This window comes from Myotis davidii, unplaced genomic scaffold (assembly GCF_000327345.1).
Source record: "Myotis davidii unplaced genomic scaffold, ASM32734v1 scaffold6, whole genome shotgun sequence".
Lineage (NCBI taxonomy): Eukaryota > Metazoa > Chordata > Mammalia > Chiroptera > Vespertilionidae > Myotis > Myotis davidii.
In genome coordinates this window covers 17,812,185-17,835,851 of record NW_006383011.1, presented here as the reverse complement: position 1 = coordinate 17,835,851, position 23,667 = coordinate 17,812,185, and the positions used below count along the sequence as shown (strand labels likewise).

Below are 23,667 nucleotides of genomic sequence, written 5' to 3'. Positions count from 1 at the left end.
ATGTCTAAATAATAGAATAATAGAGTTATTTAACCTTTCAGAAAATGATTTCTAGGATAGCTGATTTATATTTTAAAATTCAGTATAGGGGCACATGAACATTTCATTCTCATGCAGAGAGTACCTCATTATGTTTTTACCTAGAAAAGGCTAAAGCAAAGAAACTGTGGCGTTTCAGCTGTTTAAAGGAAACATACTGGTCTCTATGTTCTCTTTTTCCAGAGTTTAAAACACATTTCTCTCTTTTCCTTCCTTCTTCCTTCCCACCCTTCCTCCCTCCCTCCACCTCTCCCTCCCTCCCTGTCTCTTTCTTTCATCAAAAATGTGTTATAAAAGCAACACATGCCAATTATAATAAAATAAAATAAAATCACAAGGAACTGTCTGGAAAAAAAAGAGAAATTTTCCCGTGGTTCCTTCTACCTATCCCACCACTAATTCACATCTCAGAGATGCCAATTATAATAAAATAAAATAAAATCACAAAGAACTGTCTGGAAAAAAAAAGAGAAATTTTCCCTTGGTTCCTTCTACCTATCCCACCACTAATTCATATCTCGGAAATAACCACTGATATTCTGTTTCTTTCCAACTATCTCATGTTCTTACCATTTAGGAGATTGTAGTCTAACCTTTCAACATGAGGTTCACCTGATAAAGGCCTAAGAATGATGTTTTAACACCATGTCAGTGATAATCAGAGCATATCTTCATAGGCTACTGCTCACTGAACCAGTCAGCAGGTGTTTGTACTTATTTCTGCCCAGACTGAGCCGGATGGAGATGCCGTTGAAATAAAAGCCATGCTCCTTGCTCTCAGAGAGCTTACAGTCTAGTTGGGGAACCAGCACACATGAGGAAATAATGAACCATGTAGTACAGTGTGTAATTAAACCTGCAAATGCCATAATTCTTAAAGTAGACTATATAACCAGTAATCATGTGTGTTGATTCAATTTCTCTTTTAATTGGAAATTTTGTTAATTCACATTCGTGAGAAATAGACCTAAATGCTGGTTAGAAGTTTTTGTGTTGTTTTTTAAAAAATAATTTTGTTTTCTGTTTCAGATTCTGTTGCAATGCTTTCCTATACCACATCGGGACTTTATACATCTCTGATATACAAGAATATGACAACTCCAGTGTATACAACATTGAAGGGGGTAACTCATTATTGTTACTGTTAAACATGTGGATCTCTTCATGACGGGTCAAGAAGACTGTTTATTCAAGCTCCATATTTCATTCTTGTCAGTTTCCACAGACTCTCCCTTTATGGGGAGTTTTAGAAATTCACTCTAATATAGCATATAAAGATAAGAAATGAAAGATCTGGAGAAGATATTTCTTCTTATCAGCATCAGAGGTCTGAATCCAATTTTGTTATGTCCCATGTGATACTCCACCCCCTCCACGGTTTACTTAATTGTTTAAAGGAAGTATGTTACTAACGATGCCATGAAAACTAATTTAGAAAGATCTTTGTGTCACTGCCAGGGCTCTCCTCCCTTGCTTGAAGAACCTTATTAAAATAAGTATCACCAGGTACTCATGGCCTTATGTTTTCAGGAATCTTTTATAAATTGCCAAAATGCCATGCTAATTAGAATTTGGGACTTAACAGCATGACTTTGATAATGGCAAAACATGTTCTTTCATTCCTTTAAAAACGTTTATTCCATGGCTGCTTCTGGTAAAACATTCTATATCTAAAGAGAGAGGCGACTGTAGAGGTGGCCACATAGAGGTGGTTCTGCTTTTCTGTAGAAGGCGACCCAGATAAGCAGCAGCCCGTTCCTGGACGAGTCCTCTGGATCAGAGGAAGAAGAGAGTTCCAGATGCAGCTCCCGGACGTCAGAGTCCGACTCGCGCAGCCGGAGTGGGCCAGGCAGCCCCAGAGCCATGAAGCGAGGTGAGCGAAAGGCTCGGGCATACAAGGCAACTCCAAACCGTTCAGAATGCTAAATGGGACTTTTATCTCTGTAATAGGATTTTTAAAAAAGTCAGAGCACTTATTTTAAACCACGGTGACGAGAGAATTAGCCTGAGACTAAGACGCTTATATTCTCGATCCTCTTCGTGTTCCCAGACAAGCCACATATACTTTTTTGTTTAACCTTTTCTTTCATGTAAAAGAGAAAACACTTTATTATGGGAATAATTTATTTGGATAATTTATGGGATAGATTTACTTCAGTTCAATTTGTTATACTGCTAAATGGCAACAAATACATCTGAAAATCTGGTGGTTCATCTGGTAATAAGATAGAAAACAATGAAAAATTTACTTTAGATATATTTGTGATTTTTAGTGGATTTGGAAGAAATTTTTGGCTTAGGAAGAGGTTACAGAGAGATTTCATCACACTAAATGGTGTCTGTATTTACAAAAACCTTCAAGTCACCATGATATGTTTGTTGGTTTTCAAACGGTGTTCCATGGAACCCCTAGGTATTCCCAAACCCCTCATTTTCAACTGGAGTCGTCAGTTTTCATAGGTTTAGTATTTGGGGCTTTCACTAGTCTCTTTGCTCATACCTTGACTCTCTACCCCACCCCCTACCCCCCAGCTAGATTCAGGTTACATCACACTTTTTTACTCAAAATACTACAAGGACTCATAATGGCTATAAGGTGTCTTTTATGTCCTTCCTCATTTCCTTTTTTTCTCCTCCTTCACTCAGCTCTGGCCACACTGCTGTTCCTGGAACATTCCAGGCCCGCTTTTATTTCAGGACCTTTGCACTGGTTGCTTTCTCTGCTTGGTATTCTTCACCCAGATGTCTATATGGCTGACTCCCGCGCCTCCTTCGGTGCCTGTGCAGACACTGCCCTCTCAGAGATCTGCGCTGACCACACCATTCAGATGGACTCCTTTGCCTTCTCCAACTGCTGGACTCTTAAAAATTCCCTTAGTCTGCCCTACATATTATTTTTCCACAGGACTTAGTGCCTATTTTTTATCAGTCTCCCTCCAACTAGAATCTATGCTCCATGAGGGCAGGAAAGGTTCTGTTTTGTTGTCTGTTCTATCGCTAGCACCTAGGATGGTGCCTAACATACTGGCCCTGGATCTGGGAGCCTGAGCTTTGTTCTCCAGCAGTGCCCATGCCTAGTGATTTGACTTTGGACAAATCCTTTAGTCTCCTTAGAGAATGAGGGGATTAGCTGAGATGATCTTTTAGGTCCTTTATAGATCTAAATGTCTGTCCTTCCATTAAAAGAAAAAAGACATCACTGTTATCACAACTATTACTTGTCTTATTCACATAAATAATAATGATATAGTGACATTGTTCTAATGTCCCTTAAATGTTAATAAATATTTTTAAAATTGGCTATACAAGTGTAATGAATAATGACCTAAGTCCTTGATTTTATTAATCAATAAAATATATTTAAAAAAAAAAAATCTCCATTGTAGTGACCCTCCAACTATAACTTGCAATTTGATTTTATTTAATATATTCAAAATCTCCATTGTAGAGACCGTCCAAATATAACTTGTAATTTACAAGTCTTTTTCTAAAAAGCCAAGTGAGTTATTGTGAAAATGTTCCCTGAATTTTCTCTTGTAGCCACTGGCAAATGAAATGGTCTGTTTATGTCTTTAAATCATACTGCTTCTCTTTTAAAAATATTTTTTAAATCTATAAACTAGTAGTATTGGACTTAATACAAAAAAATTCTGAAATTGTGGGGTGTTTGTAAATGTGAATTACTTTAAAGGTGATTACAAAAAGTAAATGTGATTGTGCAAATCTTAATTAAGATTAAATATTTGGAAAAAAAGGATTAAATATTTGTTTGCCTATATATAAAAATGCAAGTGCACATATTTTAATCCTTACTAAAAGATACATTTGTAGACTAATGTATATATTTTATATATGCAAAAACAGCTTTGCTTGTAATCATTTTAAATATTAACGTTCCTTTGACTTCCTTAAAGACTTGCATGTTACTCCTTACCCTTTAGTTCTGTTTTCTGCTTTAAAAGTTCTTCATGGCCAAAGGCATGAGACTGACTCTAGCGTAGGCAGGCTTATGATTTAGGAATAGCTGTATCCCTCAGAGAACTCGCAGCCAGCATTTGGACCACCCAGTTATTAAATATTGACTTTGACTTGTTCCTTTATTCACCTAGGTGTGTCTCTGTCTTCTGTGGCTTCTGAAAGTGACTATGCTATCCCCCCAGATGCTTACTCCACAGACACCGAGTGCTCGCAGCCGAGAGAATCATTGATTGGCTGCTTCCTACATGCAGGGTAGACTTCCTCCTATGGGTCGGGCCCTCAACCCGGCCTGTGCCCTGACCAGGAATCAAACCTCGACCTCCTGGTTCCTAGGTCAGTGCCCAGCCAGCTGAGCAGTGCTTGCTATTTGGAACTGAATTCCTCAAACTAGAATTCAAACTCCTGGTTGATTTTCTTCCGTGATGTTATTAATTAAAACATTTCTTATTATGGCTACTATACAGGTAATCACTTTGCTCTTGGTTTTCTTCCTTTCATACAGAGCGATGTAATTAGAAAACCCCACGGCCATATTGAACTTAGTGCATCCTGCAGTATTTTAAGAGGAGACAACAGACAAACAGTCCAGGTACTTTTTTAAAAAATATATTTTATTGGTTTTCACGGAGAGGAAGGGAAAGGGATAGAGAGTTAGAAACATCAATGAGAGAGGAACATCAATCAGCTGCCTCCTGCACACTCCCTACTGGGGATGTGCCCGCAACCAAGGTACATGCCCTTGGCCGGAATCGAACCTGGGACCTTTCAGTCCACAGGCCGACGCTCTATCCACTGAGCCAAACCAGTTAGGGCCCAGGTACTTTTTTAAAAACTATGTTTTTGTATCATGCAAAACTTAATTCTCAATTATTCAAACTAATAAAGAGGAGATTGGATATTCACTATTTTGTAAAAATTTACTTTGGGTTTAGCTTGATGACTCAAAATTTATGAAACCATAATATAAGCTAAGTTTGTGTTGAGTAACTCTCCACTACTTCATTTACCCTTTATCACTTATACTGTTCTTTCCCTGTACTTAGTCTCCCAGCTATTCTCAGCTCTCAAACTGTCTAGCTATTTTAGGGGACGGTTATCAGATAAATGAAGATGTTAGTAGTTTAATGTATATTAAATTCAGGAGTGTTTGTATTTTAATACAGAACCAGAAAGTGACAGTTCTGTGAACTTCAGATGCTGTTGACACCTAAATAGGAAGGATATTGGTGAGCAGTGGGGCTGTATTAGTTCCCACTAAGTCACACCATAGCGGAGCCACTGACCATTTCACTCACAAATAGGCCAGTCGTGACAGAAACCTGTTACATTTAAGACGTAGGCTGTTGAGATAGTTTGGTATATGTGATTTAAATTCAGACACTTTGAAATGCCTTTAATAATCATTATTATGTTGCTCCTCGAGAGGGCAGACTTCAACATTTATTAGAAACTTACTTTATCAGTGTTTCCAGTGGATAATACCTGAGAACTGTCCCAAAATGTAGAAAGGAGAATCGTGGAAGCTTTGTCTTGGAGCATGGCAGATAAAGGTCGTTTGTAAGCTTCCTAAATATCTGGAAAATTTGACGTTTGGTTAATTTGAGTCTGAAAAATTGCAAGTTCATAATGTCTGATCACATGTTAGTTCCAAGAACTTATATGCAAGATTTTATTTTATTTATAATTGATTGAATGATTTCAGAGTGAAAGGGAGAGGGAGAGAGAGAGAGAGAAACATCAGTGATGAGAGAATCATTGATCGGCTGCCTCCTGCATGCCCCCTACTGGGGATCGAGCCTGCAACCCAGGCATGTGCCCTTGATCAGAATTGAACCCAGGACCCTTCAGTCCACAGGCCGACACTCTATCCACTGAGCCAAACCCCTAGGGCGATTTTTTTCATTTCTATAACAACTCCTGGCTTGGTTAAAAATGTATTATTTTAGTACAGTCTCCAGTCATTCTGCTCCTCACTTCAACAACCAGGAGCCTATAGCACATTTAAAGGAAAATGTATTGAGTAAACAAGATAAATCATGACCTAAAATTTTAATACTATGAAAAATTTAAAGTAAACTTCAGTTGGAAAAAAAAATTCAACGGAATGTTAATCACTGTAATTCTCACAGAGTGGTGAAAATATGCTAAATTACTTATGGAGTCATTTATTTCCCACCTAGGATTCAAGGTTTAGCATGTTTTTTCCATGTTAAGTAGCAATGTTTAAAGAATGGACAAGGAAATGCAAATAAGCCCAAATCTCCAGCGTTTCCTTTCCTGTCTCTTTCTCATCCCATTCCAGTTGACCACTGAAAAGCACACATACTATCTGACTGCAGATTCTCCCAATATATTGGAGGAATGGATTAAGGTGTTACAGAATGTTCTTCGAGTACAAGCTGCCAACCCACTTTCCCTGCAGCCTGAGGGCAAACCAACGGTGAAGGGCCTGCTCACGAAGGTAGGAGGCCTCTGTGTGCCTGGCAGGGTCCCACTGGTCGGGAATAGTGGGTGTCAGAGAAAATACATTGAATATTTATGTTATCTTGGGGTGGGGAAGGGTATTTTAAATAGAATGCCAAAGACCAAAACCATAAAGAGGAAAAATGACAAACTTGACTACTATACATGAAAATCTAAATATTCTTACTCTCAAAAATTCTCTAGGCAGAATTTTTTAAAAGGTATTTGAAATGGCTGATAAACAAGCTTTTTCTAATCAGTAAGTAAAGGGTACCAATGGGGGAAGGAGCAAAGGACACGAAGGGAAAGAAGCAGAGCTGGGAGAGGTCAGATGAAATACACATGCTCCATAAGCATGTGGAAAGACATTTTACTCTCGCTAGTAATGTTCTTTAAAAAGCACAACTTGAAATCATAGGTATTTTTAAAAATCTGGTCAAAGGGGGACATTTTTAACATTATGAAACGCAGTATTGACACAAATTGAGAAATCTGCTAGGGAGAGAATTACTCTAGAAGGCAATTTGGCAATGTCTTGGCCAAACTGTTTATTCAATAAATATTTTTGAAAGAACAAATGAATGAATGAATATTAAATATTTTAAAAACGTATATACATACGCTTTGATTCAGTAATCTCAGTCTAAGCAATTTATGCTCAGGAAATGGTCTTAGTTTGTAAAAGATTTAAGTATAAGGATGTTCATCACAGATAGATGTTCTCTATTAAAAAGAAAGAGATATGATTAGCATATACTGCAATGCAGTTCTTAAGAGTAGAGTTTGATGAGTTTTTTTGTTTGTTTTTTAATATATTTTATTGATTTTTTGGAGAGAGGAAGGGAGAGGGATAGAGAGTTAGAAACATCAATTAGAGAGAAACATCAATTCAGCTTCCTCCTGCACACTCCCCACTGGGGATGTGCCCGCAACCAAGGTACATGCCGTTGACTGGAATCGAACCTGGGACCCTTCAGTCTGCAGGCCGATGCTCTATCCGCTGAGTTAGGGCAGAGTTTGATGAGTTTTGACAGATGTTTACTGTCTCTATCAAGATATAGATAGAACATTTCCATTACCCCAGAAAGATTACTTGCATGGCATAGTTTATATTAAAGAAAACTTGGGATCAACATAGATGCAGAGTAGGGGGTAGCTTAAATAAATATGTATTTAATCAGATAATGCTTTACTCTGTAGTCATTTTAATTGTTAAGAATATTTAATGTTACGGAAATATGATGTGTTGGGTGATAAAACAAGTAGAGTGCAGAATTATATTCACTCAGAATGTGTATAATGCTTTAAAGCACAACTTTTGTTAAACATATTCATAGAAAAGAAGGCAGCTGTGCTTACCACCAATGCTGCATGGGAAGTGTACCAATATATATGGAATACGTGATTTTATTTTATTTTTATTTAGTTCTGTTTTCTAACTTTATAATGAGTCAGTATTGATTTATGCTAAAATATTATTTAATTTTTAAAATTTCAATTGGTTTTGACGGATATTTACTATCCCTTTTAGAGAAATATAATAAAGTTTTTACACATAACATATTATACCAAAAATAATCTCTACAACCATTCTTTATCCATGTGCTTTGTTTATGTAAGAGGTGAAAACTTTAGATGTTGTGATGAGCTATGTAATCTATACTTAATATTAATATGGGAGTGTAGGTGGGTGTTATTCAGTAATATTTGCAAAGACTGACCAGCTATTCCAAAAGTAACAGAAAAAAATCAATACATTCAACCAAGAAATGAATGACCTGTGTGTTTTGTCTTCAAATATTACATTACCATAAAAATGCTTTTTCAGTTACTGATGGGTTAGAAAATTCTCTGGTACTGTGAAAATATACACTGAGTGGCCAGATTATTATGACTACCCCATCAATACAATGAAGTGAATTAGTTATGCAAATAATACTAATAAAACCTTGAGAGTATTTGCTTAGGAAGTTTTCAATATTCAGTATTTTTGGAAGTGTCAATGAAATACTGATGGGGTGGTCATAATAATCTGGCCACTCAGTGTATATCTTCCAGTGAACACAGTGCTACTTTAAATCGCATTCTTATTTTAATTCATAATGGCTGGATGTCCTCCTTTATCAAGGACCATGTATAGCAAGCCCTTAGAATTTAATATGATTCCATGGCCAAGGATTTATTACTTACCCAAAATTAGTTTGTGTTTTTTTGTTGTTGTTTGTCTGTTTTAATCAGCATGGCTTATTAATTTATCAACATGGTTGATTAATTTTTGCTCATATTACATTTCTGCTGTTCTCTGCTTCCCATTTCACAGTTGCATTTTAAATAAGTAAAAGGTGATGTGATTAGCTGATGACCAAACCATTATGGTTCATAGACAGGATGCTAAGTAGGTTTTCTTCCTACTAGTTATGAATCCTTGTCCACCCCCATATTTTCACTCTCAGAACCTTGTAACAGAAAACCATCCCTCAGCTATTCTTAGTGACTTGTTCTGAGCTCACATTCAGGCTACAGTTTGAGATGCTGTGGAGCAGCTTTGAGTACCTTAGAAGGGAACAGGTTTTTCCAAGTTGTCACATTGCTATTAAGTACAGGAATATGTAGGTAGATATTAAGAGCTTGACTGATTTGATTCTGGATATTCACTCTTGAAACTTCTTTTACTGCTTGGGACAAAATTTTTTTTTACATAATAATTCATTTATTTAAAAAAAATTAGCCCAGCCAGCATGGCTCAATGGTTGACTATCAACCTATGAACCAGGAGGTAATGGTTCGATTCCCGTTCAGGGCACATGCCTAGGTTGTGGGCTGGATCCCCAGTGTGGGGTGTGTAGAAGGCAGCCATCAATGATTCTCTCTCATCATTGATGTTTCTATCTCTCTCTCCCTCTCTGAAATCAATAAAAAATATATTTTTAAAAAAGCAAATGGAGAAAAATGTTGTTGGGTGGATTTGTCAGAGCCATAGGAATACAATGTAATCCCTGGTCTTGGTGCAGGAGCTATTTTATGATCAAACACAGGATCCAAGGTTGGTGAGAAGGAAGCAGGGGGGACTGGTAAACTGGACTAAAATGGGAGGGTTAGGGGGCTCGGTTTTGAATGAAGTCAAAGAATTGGAGTGGTGTGAGTAAGGAGAGAGGGAGGTGGAGGGAGGTTGAGATCAGAGGGTAGAGTGTAAATTTCAGAAGCGGAATTCACTAGGTGTGGCTGAGGGGATGGATGGTGAAAATGGAGGGATAGCAGATGAAGAGAGCAAGGAACTGAGGGTTAAGGATATAGAGAGGCGGTGTAGCAGGGGCTAAGGCAAGAATATGGGCATAAATCCTGGCTGTGACACTTGCCACTGTGTGACCGTGACTTACAGGCTCTGTGCCTTCGCATCCTCATTTGTAAAGTGGGGATAATAGTGCCAACCTCACGGGGTGTTGGAGGAAGGATTAAATGAATTATTTTAGCAGGTAACGTTCTTTAGAACAGTGACTGACACATATAAACTGTTTATATGTGCCACCTCCCTCTACTTCCCTCTCTCCTTACACCACTCTTACTACCACAAGAGCTTCACCTAGTTACTGAAGTCAGCAAGGCTGGTGTCAGGATTTGTAGTGGACAAGGCTACAGGTGTGAGAATACAGGAGAAGAGAGGAGACCAGGGGAGCTTATGTGTGTGGTGACAAAGGCTCACCGGGATAGGATTCACTGTTTGTCTTCAAAGTTTCAAGCAGAACTGATAGGAAGTATCTTTGTTATGGATGCAAGGTACACTGAAAAATGATTCTTTCAATTATTTTGTTTCCCCAAAGCCCTGCGTTTTGAGATTGCCTTTCCATTTTCATGAGGATTCTCCTAGTGTAATTTGCTTTATGAGTTTTTCAGAGTAAGTCAGAGTTTTAAGGTAAACTAATATTACTCGATCTACATATAAAGATAGACTATGGCTTTAAACAGAGCATTTATAGTGAATTGGCAAAGGCCTTCATTAATTTGTAGTTCTTCAATAGTACCCATTGTTCTGTTTTAAAGATATATCATCTCAAAAGGATATGCTCTGCAGCCTGATGCATTATACTCCAGTTATGATGAGTCTCTCTCTCTTTTTTGTTTTTTTGGAGTTTGTTTAAAAGAAGAAGAAGAAGAAAAAACACAACCCTGCATAACACAAACCATTTAAAACTTCCAGGATATTTGTCCTCAAATATATGTTTCTAAATTTAATTAAACTGAAACACGTCTTGCCAAATAAAACATTTGTTTTTGTTTTTCCTCAAGCACCCTTTTAAATCCTTCAAACTGTGAGATGGCGGAGTTGTTTGCTTAAACCGTAACTTTGAAAGCCCAGAGGCTGGCTGCTTGCGGGTTTAAATGAAACATGTGTTTTACTTCTTATGCATAGGGAGGAAGGAAGCATTTATTGAGTAACTACTATTCTGCTTTGTTGACATTTTCTCCTCTGCTCATCGCAGCGGCCCAATGAGGTGTCCAGTAATCCCATGTTACCCACAGAAGCCAAGAGTCAGTCGCCTGAGGACACCATCTGGCACGCGGTAGAACTGGACTTTAAACCTTGGTCTATTTGACCTCAAAATTCAGGCCTTTTCACTGTAGTGACTTGCCTACTGTAAAAATCTATTGTGTCAATAATTTATATCCTTCCCAATGAGTTACTATCAGAACAGTCCATTTAAATATAAGTCATTGCAAAGGTCCTGCAAAAAAATATACCCACACCCTACCCTCACCTCCTACCCTTCCCCATGACCTCTGTCCTCACTTGCTCAGTCTCAGACACATTTCTAACCTAGGGTGTGAACCTAGAGAGCTATGGGGTTACTGGACATCTATGACATATGAAAACTATTAAATATACGTACTTTTGAAACCAGCATCTTGTTTTATCCATCTTTGAATCCTCAATCCCAGGCAGAGTACTTGACATATAGCAAACATTTGTTAAGTGTTGAATGATGAGCACAAAAGCAAAACATGTCACACCACTACAGGTACATTTTAAAACACATTTGATAGTCTAGTTGGAATATCACTTACACTTTAAGCAAACTGGATACCTATACAGCTTCAAATAGAGTGTGTATGCCATACTTTCCTTTAAGGTGTTAGAGTTCTGAGCTGGCTACATTCATAATTTGCTGGAATATAATTTCAGGTGAAGCATGGCTACTCCAAGAGAGTCTGGTGTACACTAGTAGGAAAAACGTTATATTATTTTCGCAGTCAAGAAGATAAGGTATGTATGTATTTTTGATATGCTAATTAGAGGAATGTTCTGTTTTTTATGTCTTGAGTTTTTTCTATTACTCTTCGGTCGCTGGCTAAAAGTTTAGACTTTTTTGATAAGGTTGAAATTTTGCATAAAATTTATTATTGAGGTAATTATATACCTACAAGGGTCTTGATTCTTAACTATACGTTTTGACAACTTTTAATTAACGCATCTTTTTCTTAGAAGAGAAAGACCTTTCTCTACCTCACTCCCAACCATCGATTTCTTGTATGTCGAGGTCTGACAGACTAAATAAGATTGAGTGAAGGGAACAACAAACTAGGGAAGAAGAGCAGGGAGGAAAAGGAATCCAGCCCTCGAATCCCTCCATACCATTTACCTACCCATTCATCTACCTATTTATGTCCTGTTTATTCATTTTTAAATAATCTCCTTCCAAAAAGAACTTGAGTTATATTCACCTTCTGAGTAAAAATATAGGATATCTACTCCATGTCACCTCTGGGTTACTGAAGCTATAAAAACTGAACCAACATGGGCCAAGAATGCTCACATAAAATAAAGATGCCAGTGGCACAGAACAGCGGCTTGTGACCAATTACTGCGTTAATGAGACTGAACTTCTTGGTCCAGTGACCACATGGGTCAGTTGGTTTTTCTCTGTTCCATTTGCACAGATTGCACGCTCCGTTCAGAGCAACTGCGTTTAAAATGCATGCCATTATTTCCAGTGTTGCTCATAGATGGGAATTAATGCAGTGCAGCCATTAAACATGATACTTCTGAAGTAAAGTAGGAAATGCTCACATAAATGCTACGTGAATAAGCACAATTCAAAATTATATATTTAGTATAATCCCAACTGAATTTTAAGTCAGGAAAATAGAAGCCACTCTGTGTATTCCAGGTATGACATCATCATTGATGTTTCTATATCTCTCCCTTCCTTGCTCTGAAATGAACAGTAGGAGATAAGATCTGAGACATCACAGGGATCAAATCCCAGGGGGCCTATCATAGTAAGGACTTTGGCTTTTACTCCAAGTAAGATGAGAGGCCATTGGAGTTAGAACATTGACATGATCTAACTTATGACTAATGGAACACTCTGGTAGCTGTCCGAGGGAATGAGGAGGAGACTAGTTAGGGGGCTATTACAGTAATCCAGGTGAAGGATGACTGTGGTTAACGGTGGCAGTGGAGGTGTGAGAAGTGACCAGACTCTGAATATATTCTGAAAAGCTTGCTGACTGGAGTTGTTCACTGAAAAGGTATGGGATAGAAGAGAAAGAATAGAGTCAGGAACGATGCCAAGGTGTTTGGCGTAAGCAGCTGGAAAGATGAAGTTACCAACAACTGAGATGGGGGACACTGCCCAGGGCAGGTTGTGGGAGAGGACTTACCAAATTAAGTTTGAGATACTCTTAGACGTCTAAGTACAACTAGCCAGTCTGGCGTTATAAATGCAGGGGTAGCTAATATATGCTGGTACTAAAGCCATGAGCGTGGATGAGATCACCCATGTGAATGTGGATGAAAAGGGTCCGAGCACTGAGCCTGGGCTGAGCATGAACATGTACGATGGTAAATGTTCTTCTGGGATCAGAATGAATATTTTCAGATTGCAGTTGCAAACCTGATCAGACAGTTTAGAAGCTGCAAATCAGAAGCAGACTGTATTTCTCTGGAATAAATGTACTTAATTAAAGCAAAAGTTTTAGAACAAATAGGCTGGATATTCAACACAAAAGATATAATTGTTTTTGTCAACAAAAGAGTAGGTAAATTTAAATATGCATCAGTTTTTAGAAGCTTTCTTACCCTTAAATTAAGAAATCATAGCATTGTTTTGTATTATATTATGTCTGTTAATACTAGTAAATAACCTCTCAGAACACTACTCATTTTATTGCAGTTTAAAATGTTAATCACACTTCTTTGTATCAGCTACCTAATTGTGTTACTTTTTCTATTGAGACTATGACCACTCTTGTCCTTTTGATCCAGTATCTTAATCGAATCAATTTTGGGGAGGGGGTGGGAGTCAAGTGAATGTTTTGACTGAGTTACATAATTGCTTGACTAAAAGTAAAGTAGCTTCTTGCTTTTTCCAACAAAAGGTAAATGCCTAATATTCAAATTGTTCTTTCATATTGCAATTGGGTATTTTGGTGGTGACTACTACTTTCATAACTACGGATAATCCAATTGCCTTTAGGCATTCATTTAAGAAAAGGTATGCTTTATAAAGGTAAGAATGAGAAGGAATATGAAAAATTTTACTAGGAAAAGATTTAGAAAGTGCCTTCCCCACAATTACTAATATTTACTTTAGTTGCCTTTAGGTCAGATCAAACTCTGGGAGGCTAAAGTTGAAGAGGTTGACAGATCCTGTGATTCCGATGAAGATTATGAAGCCAGTGGGCGCAGTCTGTTGTCCACACATTACACCATCGTGATCCACCCCAAAGACCAAGGTCCCACTTACCTCCTGATTGGGTCCAAGCATGAAAAGGTATGTAAGGACTTAATGGTTGATTTAGAATGATGTAGATTAATGTTATTAACAACTGCTAATGATTTTTCAAATCATTTTCATGGAAACAAGGAAGAAAACGTTGCTAAAGACTTTCAGCTCTATTTACAGAGATTCTTTACATCCCTGGAAACAAGCCTTGTTTAAATGTGTCATTTTTCAATCGTATTGATAAAAGTGATCTCCAGTTGAAATTAGTGCAGGTGTAGGATAAAGGAACATTATGTTCAAAATGTGAATGTCTCAGACTGGTTTTTTTGGGGGGTGAATCTTAAGGCCTCCATCCTTATAATTTTGACTCATTTTCAACAAAATTTTGGTTTAAATAAAATTGAAAGTCAACTATTATTATATATGTAGTCACATATGAAAATATAAAAGTTAATATAATAAAAAAATAAAAGAGGCATCACAATGAATGGGGAAGTAATGGATTATTCAATATATAATATTTTGTGTTCATTATATATTGAGGAAATTGGCTATCTAGGAAAACATGTTTAGTTTGTCATCTCACACATATAGTAAAATAATTTCCAGATGAATTTAAAGAGTTAAATGAAACAATTTTTTAAAAGACCCTTTCTCTGATCTTGGAATAGAAAGTACTTTCTAAAAAAGAAAAAGAAAGGCAATGTAAGAAACACAGTAGAAATGGATGATAGATTTGACTACATAAAATTGGAACAAAAGTGGCAAGAACAGGCATCTTTGCCTTGTTCCAGATCTTAGAGAAAAAGCTTTCCATTTTTTCACCATTGAGTATGATATTATCTGTGGCCTTTTCTTATATGGCCCTTATCGTATTGAGGTAAGTTTGTTCTCGGTATTATTTTCTTATTTAAATTTTCTGGATTTCCTAAGTATTTTGTATGAGTTATTTGTATGCATTGGGAGTCAGATTTTAAATGTGGTAGAATTTATTGTATTTCTTAAAGGAATATTAACTGGTTGTATTTATTCTAGTCTCTTAACATTATATTACTTTAATTTTATCATGTTTTTCTAAGCAACATCTATAGAACAGTGGGAAAAGTACTATGAGCACAATTCAAGTGACCCTACTTCAGAACTGTTTGAATACGTGGCTTGCTTTTAATTATTATTTAAAAATTAAAGAGGTTTTGTTTTTTTTAATGAAGTTTTCCATTGTTTATGCAAGTTGTTGGTTTTTTTCCCTTAAATCGCCAAAAATTATATACTGGTTAACATTTCTATTAATATGTTTTGTTTTTAAGGACACTTGGCTTTATCACCTGACCGTTGCAGCTGGAAGTAACACTGTAAATGTTGGATCTGAATTTGAACAACTCGTTTGTAAATTGCTAAATATCGAAGGGGAACCTTGTAAGTTCATAACGTATAAGGCTCTCTGGTTTATGAAATGCACCCAAACCCCCTTAGCCTAATGGAGTTTTACTTTGTAAGTTCCTTTCCCTGCAAGCTACCCACCATTTCCCTGGCTTTGCTTGTCATGCGCCAGGATTCTCACTGTGGTTCCTAGACTCCAGGGACACCATCATTCCCCCAAACTCCACGTCCTGTGACACCTCTGCCTTTGCTGACAATACCCCTCTGCCTGAAATGCCCCCCTTCCTCACATTCCTCACGAACCTGATAAAATCCTGCCTACCGCAGAAGCTCCCCGCACACCCCCCCCCCAGCCCACTCCAGCTCAGCATCTGGCTCATAAAAGGTTCTGAATAAGTGTTAAAATTACGTTCCAGCGCACTTTGCCTTTTAACTACTTCATAGCATTTGTTCCTTTGCATTGAAATTATTTTTTATGGCTCAGGTTTCCCCATTGAGAGTCTAGTAGACTCTGTGTTATGCTTTACTTAATGGCAGAGATCACGTTTTATTTTGAGTACCCAGCATAGGAATTTAATAAATGTTGATGTTAAGAATGACTTCAAGTTTTTCTTTATCATTCTATCTCCTCCTACTTGGTTTCTCCTTTCGAGATCTTTCTGCAGCTCCTTCTCATGTATAATCATCTCCCCACCTGGGTCCCCAATCTTTAGCACATCTGAGCAACATCATAGTGCCCTGGTAGACTTGTTTCCGCCAAGAATATTAAGACCAAAGTCTTGTAGATTTAATTTCTCCAAAACAGACATGAGAATCCCCCATGGCCAGGAAAATGAAATGAAATAATGTTGCCAAAGCTTTTTTCATGACCTTTATTGACAAAGTTGTGAGCCAGGCCACGTTAGCTAATTTCTATAAAGGGCTAATAAATGGGAGGCCAAAATAACTGATTCTTTCTGTTTTCTAATTGTATCTTACCCTGCGTTTAGCCTCTCAGATATGGAGACATCCTACTTTGTGTCACAGCAAGGAAGGGATTGTTTCCCCTCTGACAACCCTGCCTTCTGAAGCTCTACAGACAGAGGCTATTAAACTATTTAAGGTAAAAATTTATATGGCGTTATATGTTATTAACATTTTAATTTGAAAAAGTAAAAATAAACAATTTAGGTATGTAAAGTTTCACTTTTCCCAAGAAAATTCAAAATGTGGTTATTGTTACTAAGAAAGTCTACTGAAATAAAATGAGGTGAATTTAATATGCTTTCCAAGTGAGAATCTGGGACTTATTGAAATAAACTGTGTGTGGTTTGGGCAATGTGAAACACGTAAGATCAGAAGAATCATTTCCCATTCACCTCTCAAGTGGAGGGATTTCTCACATCACATCTAACCGGTGTTGGGAGAGAGTCAGCACCCGTCTTCTCCAGTGCTACTCTCAAATTCTTATCATTCAGCTTCTATTAGAAACCCCTGAGCACTTGAAACTTGTCATTCAACTATATCACTCTTATCCCATCTCTGTCATTAATCAGCTTCTGATAACTTTTCAAATTTCATTAAGGATTTTGGCTCCCAACTCACGCTCTTTCTGCCTCAGATCTTGCCATTATGCTGAATGACCTCATTATTACTTGATGCACCAATGCAATGCTCTAAAATTCCTGACCTTCTTAATGCCTGTAAGCTTCACCTCTAGTCTATTTCACCTTCCCGTTCTCCATGTCCACACCCTGACCTCTCCGTTACTTAGAAGTACACCACCTCTAAAAGTTTAAATTCTAATATCTCTTTCTTTAACCATATTCTCTTAGCCTGTGAGCTCTCTTATTTTCTTACTCTTCCATTTTTTATTCCTCACTAAGATCTTTGTTTGGAGCCATTTATTTTCTTGGAGATCAAGAGAGAGCATGGTAACTTCCTCCTGGCTGTTCTTCCTTCTTATTCAAGCCTAGATTACTTTCATTAATACTCATAGTTCCTAGGGACCCATAATTCCATGAACTTTCCAGCTAAACCCCAACCTAGATCAGTGCTGCTTTCTTGTCTGCTGCCATGTTAATCACATGTGCACTGCTAGAGAACATTAAACACCCCAGTGGACTGGAGCCAATGTAAACCTGTGGTATTCATTCCTCACGGCCGACTATCTCTCCTTCTGCTTGTCTTTGGTCACATTCGCCCTCAAACTTCCCCATCAATAATTAATGTTCCTCACAACAAACTTACCTTCTATTTATTAAGAAAATTAGATGGCATCGGTCATGAACACCTCAAATCTCTTTCCCCAGCAGACATTATTTATCTATTTTCTCCTTCATTCCTCCAGTTTCCAAATATAGTATAACTTCTATGGATTCAGATGTCAACTCTACACCAGGAGGTTGGTACTTCATTCTCCCTTAGTCTCTTAGAGTCTCAGCTTTTGTGTTTCTTTTGGCTTCTTCTTGCCTACATTCCTCCCATCTCAATAAAGTCATCTGCTTATTAGATAATATCAAAGAATTATTGTTAGTTTGGGGGGTATGATATAACATGGTGGTTATGGGGGGAAATTTATCAATTGTACATCCATACTGAAGTATTCATTGGTAAAAATCATGATATATATATATATACACACACACACAGACACACACACACATATACACATACACACTCCAGAAAAAAAAGTAGAGTGGAGGTTGAATGAAACAAGTTTAGCAAAATGCTAATAATTGTTGTTGCTTGATGATGAGTGCATGAGTAATAATTATACTATTCTCTCTACTTTTGTTTATGTTTTAATATTACATTTAATAATGGAACATTTTTTAAAACCCACCCATAGAATACACAACTACTGAAAACAAGAAAGACTCTACACAAATATATTTGAAAATCTGAATGATGTGATTGACTTTATAATAAAATACAAATGGCCAAAACTAAATCCACATGAGAATGAAAATGTAAACAGGAAAATTTACCAAACTTTTAAAGTGTAGGTAATTTCAGTTCATAGAAAAAGAAGGAAATTTCCCAAATTCTGGTGTGTGTGTGTGTGTTTTGTTTACTCTTTATTTTGGAAAATTTCAAACATATGAGTAGAGAAAATATGAGGTCCAAGGTACTCATCACTCAGCTCCATAGCACCAACACATGGCCATTTTTGTTTCAGTCTCCCTTCCCCACTGCTTCCCAACATTGGAATATTTAAAGCCGTTCTCAATGGTCATATCACCAGATTCTCTTTGCGAAGTATTACTTGGAACCAAACCCCAGAAACAGTTGTACAAAACAGAGCATTTCGTGCAAAAACTAGTAAAATATTAATAAACAGAATCCAGCATCATATTACAAGAATACTCTATCATGACTAAAAGATATTTGTTACAGGAAATAAAGGATGTCTATATATTAGAAATCTACTAATATTATTTATGATTGTGTAGACAATCATCTCTATAAATGCTAAAAACACATTTGACAAGTTTAACGTTCATAAAATAGTGATACTTTCTTAACATGATAAAAGTTAATGGTGGAAATCTTTTTTCATTGATCATTTTATGATGAAGTTCTTTGGCAGCAATGCTTTAGGTTAGAGGCTGAATTTATTTGATCATATCTGTTCTTAGAAGAGATAACGACTACCTATTGTATAATGACACAATATTAAAACCATCCATTGGTGTTTATGAACATTTTAATGTTTCTTAGTAGTTACTATGTTTATTTAATCAGATTTGAAATCCATTCATGCATTAAACTTTTGCTTTGTCGCTCTATGCTGTGTAGAGAATAAAAAAGATAAATAAAATAAGTCACAGTTTCTGTCCTTATGAAGCTTATAGGGGACAGGAGATGATTAATGTTTTGTATACCCTTAAAATGAATGCATACTCTGCTCTTAGATGGAGTGTTCTGTTAAGTGTCAATTAATTCAAGTTGGTTGATAGTATTATTCAAGTTTTCTAAATCCTTACTGATTTTCCATCTGCTTGTTTTCTCAATTATTGAGAGAGGAGTATTTGGAATCTCCAACTATAATAGTGCATTTATCTATTTCTCCTTACGGTCCTGTCAGTTTTTGCTTCATATATTTTATTAAGCACATAATCATTTAAAATTGTTATGTCTTCTAAATGAATGCATACTCTGCTCTTAGATGGAGTGTTCTGTTAAGTGTCAATTAATTCAAGTTGGTTGATAGTATTATTCAAGTTTTCTAAATCCTTACTGATTTTCCATCTGCTTGTTTTCTCAATTATTGAGAGAGGAGTATTTGGAATCTCCAACTATAATAGTGCATTTATCTATTTCTCCTTACGGTCCTGTCAGTTTTTGCTTCATATATTTTATTAAGCACGTAATCATTTAAAATTGTTATGTCTTCTAGATGAACTGGCTCCTTTATTATTATAAAGTGACCCTCTTTATCTCTGTCAGAATTCCTGGCTCTGAAATACACTTTGTCGGCTATTAATGTAGCCACTCTGGATTGCTTTTGATTAGTGTTACCATAATATGTCTTCTTCCATCCATTTGGGGGCAAAACCATTGTTAAGAAGAGAATCAACATAATTCACGCAGAATACCGAATCATTCCTCACCTTGACTGTACCTTTTTCTTAATCCAGACCTGCCAGCTTTTTATCAATGCCGCAGTTGACTCCCCTGCAATTGATTACCACGTATCGCTAGCCCAGAGTGCTTTGCAGATCTGCCTGACACATCCTGAGCTACAGAATGAAATTTGCTGTCAGCTCATTAAACAGACAAGACGGAGACAGCCACAGAGCCAACCAGGACCATTGCAGGTATATAGTGACACACATACACGCAATTTAAAATGAGGTTGCTGTCTTGATTGTAAGAATGATGCATATTCACTGTAGACATTGGAAAATACAAAAAGCGTGAAAAGGAAAAATAGCTATTCATGTTTTGATGTATATCCTTTCAGTTTATTTACATGTTTCTGTAGAAATGTATGTGTATGTGTTTATATGCTCTCACTTTTTTCACATTACTAGGGTTACAGCGTGCATACTAATTTTTTAAAACTATAGAACATAATCATTTTTTCCCCTATAGTCTGCAACATTCTTCAAAACATTAATGATTACATTAATACCAATTACTATCCATGTAGGTTTTTCCAATTCTTTTTCTTATAATAAATAACTGTGCGGTATATGTCTTTGAACCTAATTCTTGTGTACAAGTCCAGTGAATTGTGCACAGGTCTCCTCCTCCTTTTTAATATAACAGTTTAAAAAATATTGAAGCTATACTTGCTTAATGGAAAAAAATAAAATAATACAGAACAGAGCAAAGGTAAAGGAAAAGTCACATATAATCCATATTACCTAATCTCTGTTATTTCTATATTTGTCCCTTATATATGTATATATAGGTATGTGTGGGTATTTTGGTTTTGTTTTGGGGTATATGACTTTTTACTATTTTTCAATCTGCCCTTTCTCAAAGCCATTGCTTCTATTTCCTTGAATGAGTAAATACATAAATGGACCAAAAAGGAGCAATGTTCCTAATCTTTGATGTCAAAAGGATTATTATATATCCACATGTCTTTTAGTATCTCAGTTGTAGACAACTATATACATAACTAGGTGGATTATGGATCTGACCCAATGGGGCCTTTTCAGTGTTTTTATGGATTATAATTGCTCTGAGAAGATAATCTATATGTGGAAGAAGCAAACACATTTGGGCTACAAACTACTAAACTAAATAAAACCTTGAAAACCCTAATCTATATGTGGAAGAAGCAAACACATTTGGGGTCAAGAAAGGCTACAAACTATTAAACTAAATAAAACCTTGAAAACCAAAAAAAAGAAAAAGGAAGAAAGACTATCAACTTCTGTCCGTCACACTGGTTCTGACTTGGATCTCTGACTGCCGCGCGGCGTCTAACCTAACGCTGTTTCTCTTCGCCAGGCCTGGCAGCTCTTGGCGCTCTGTGTTGGGCTCTTCCTTCCCCATCATCCTTTCCTGTGGCTTCTCAGGCTCCACCTTAAGAGGAATGCAGATTCCAGGTGCGCAGAAAACTAGCCAGCTGAAGCGTTTATGTGGCCTCTGAAAGTCTACAACAAATCCTAAGTATTTAGTAACCTGCCAGGTAGAGAATGTGTGGAACAAATGTTGGTACAGAGAACCTTTGGTTACCATTTACGTGGAGCTTGAGAAATATTTCCTTTATTATGTTAAATCTCTCATGGAAGATTGCAGTGAGCGCTTGAAACCTGATAAAGACTATTTTTAAGTGAAAAGTCTGTGTGTATTTCAAGGATGAATGACTTAGCATTTGTTATCGTTATAACAGCAACTACTTCGCTTCCTTAGTTTTCCCTATCACTGTTTTTCTCCACATTGAATTGTTTTATGTGGAAAATGCCCCTGATGGTTTTCCCTGTGGGTATTCGAATTACTTCAGAATTTTTATTTCCTGGAAAAAAGACATTTACAATCCAACTGTCACAATGGCTTTTTACTTTGGGACCCAAGGCAGCCAGCCAAGGGTTATCAGGATCATGTTGTCAAGAAGTTGATGCCAGGTTGCTTAAATAAGCCCTGAAACTCAGATAAACAAGTAAACAAGCACAGTGAGACAAAAAAACAACTCGGAAGCAGCAGAAAAATATTCTCCAGTTCATAATACGTTTTGGGGACTCTGTAATCGAGATCGTGTGACTTGAGTTGCGACCAGTGACAGATCGCCCAAAGAATGGGAAAAGTTACAGAGGCTTAATAATATCCTGCTAAAAGAAACACTACTGTCAACATTAGCATAATACATTGTTACAGTATACACCAAGGAAAGCTTTCTTAATGACTTCATAGCTATCAGGTTGTCTTAATTAAATTTATTCTTAGGCTTTATCTTAAGTTTTGTGTTATAGGACAGAATTTGGAAAATATGCCATTTATTGCCAGCGATGTGTAGAAAGAACACAACAAAATGGAGATCGGGAAGCCAGACCCTCAAGAATGGAAATCCTTTCGACCCTTCTTCGAAATCCTTATCATCACTCTTTGCCCTTCAGCATCCCTGTGCACTTCATGAATGGCATCTATCAGGTGAGTTAGACTTTCTACCCCGAAGAAAACAAGCTGAGCCTGAGGTCCTGTGTGTGACCTCTGGGCAACAGAGAAATGAGGCTGTACACCTACCTTTGTCAGCAGCTGGCAGTGATAAACTCGCAAATAAATTAGATCTTCCATCAGAACTGCTGCATTTTTAAACAGCTTTGCTAAATAAAAAGGATTCACACGAAAAAACAAAACTACTTTGGTTGAGGTTGCCAGTGCGCCTGTTAGGTGAGGAAATAATTACTAACATTGGGTGTGTACAAGCTCAGTCGCTTTAAAGCAGCGGTTCTCAACCTGTGGGTCGCGACCCTTGAAAATACATCCTGCATATCCGATATTTACATTACGATTCATAACAGTAGCAGAATTACAGTTATGAAGTAGCAACGAACATAATTTTGTGGTTGGGGGTCACCACCACATGAGGAACTGTATTAACGGGCCGCGGCCTTAGGAAGGTCGAGGACCACTGCAAAAGTCTCCAAATCTCAGGAATTGTCTGGGAAAGCTTATGTGGGCCCTCCCAGCTCTCAGATCTCGATGTTCGCTTATTAAGTGAAGCCAACATGTTCCAAAGCTAGCAATTAGTCTTTGCCGCCATACGCCTTTTATCACAGGATTCAGATACTTAGCTGCATATTAAAGAAACAAACATTAAATGCATAAAAGCTCATTTGTTTTAAGTACATTTCTTGTTTATTTTTTTCATTTGCTTGTAGATTACATAGTGCACTGTCTTTCTTGGTTTGCTTTTAATGGGTAGGCCCAATATCACTGCAAAATGTTTACAGCTGTCAAATGATCTGCCTCTTTTTTAAATTCAGTTGGCTGAAGCCAAGATTTCTGAATTCTTACAGCAAGCTAATGACTAAGACAGCATTAATTTCTCCAGTGGTACTTTGGGGGGAGGGGGAGTGAAAGCACCCAGATAGATAGAGATATATATATATATCTATATATAGATATACAGATATAGATAGAG

General features: G+C 37.0%; 1 protein-coding gene across 1 annotated transcript in view; it reads left to right on the top strand.

Annotated features, from left to right (window-relative positions):
• The window catches only part of PLEKHH2 (pleckstrin homology, MyTH4 and FERM domain containing H2), a 64,932-nt gene that overhangs the window by 22,512 nt on the left and 18,753 nt on the right, over window positions 1-23,667 (top strand). The window contains 12 exon segments of the mRNA XM_006778690.2: window positions 1,069-1,163; window positions 1,768-1,912; window positions 4,149-4,370; window positions 4,482-4,606; window positions 6,320-6,478; window positions 11,660-11,740; window positions 14,073-14,252; window positions 15,512-15,620; window positions 16,574-16,686; window positions 20,207-20,386; window positions 21,534-21,631; window positions 22,496-22,673. Coding sequence (XP_006778753.1) covers window positions 1,069-1,163; window positions 1,768-1,912; window positions 4,149-4,370; window positions 4,482-4,606; window positions 6,320-6,478; window positions 11,660-11,740; window positions 14,073-14,252; window positions 15,512-15,620; window positions 16,574-16,686; window positions 20,207-20,386; window positions 21,534-21,631; window positions 22,496-22,673 — 1,685 coding nt within the window.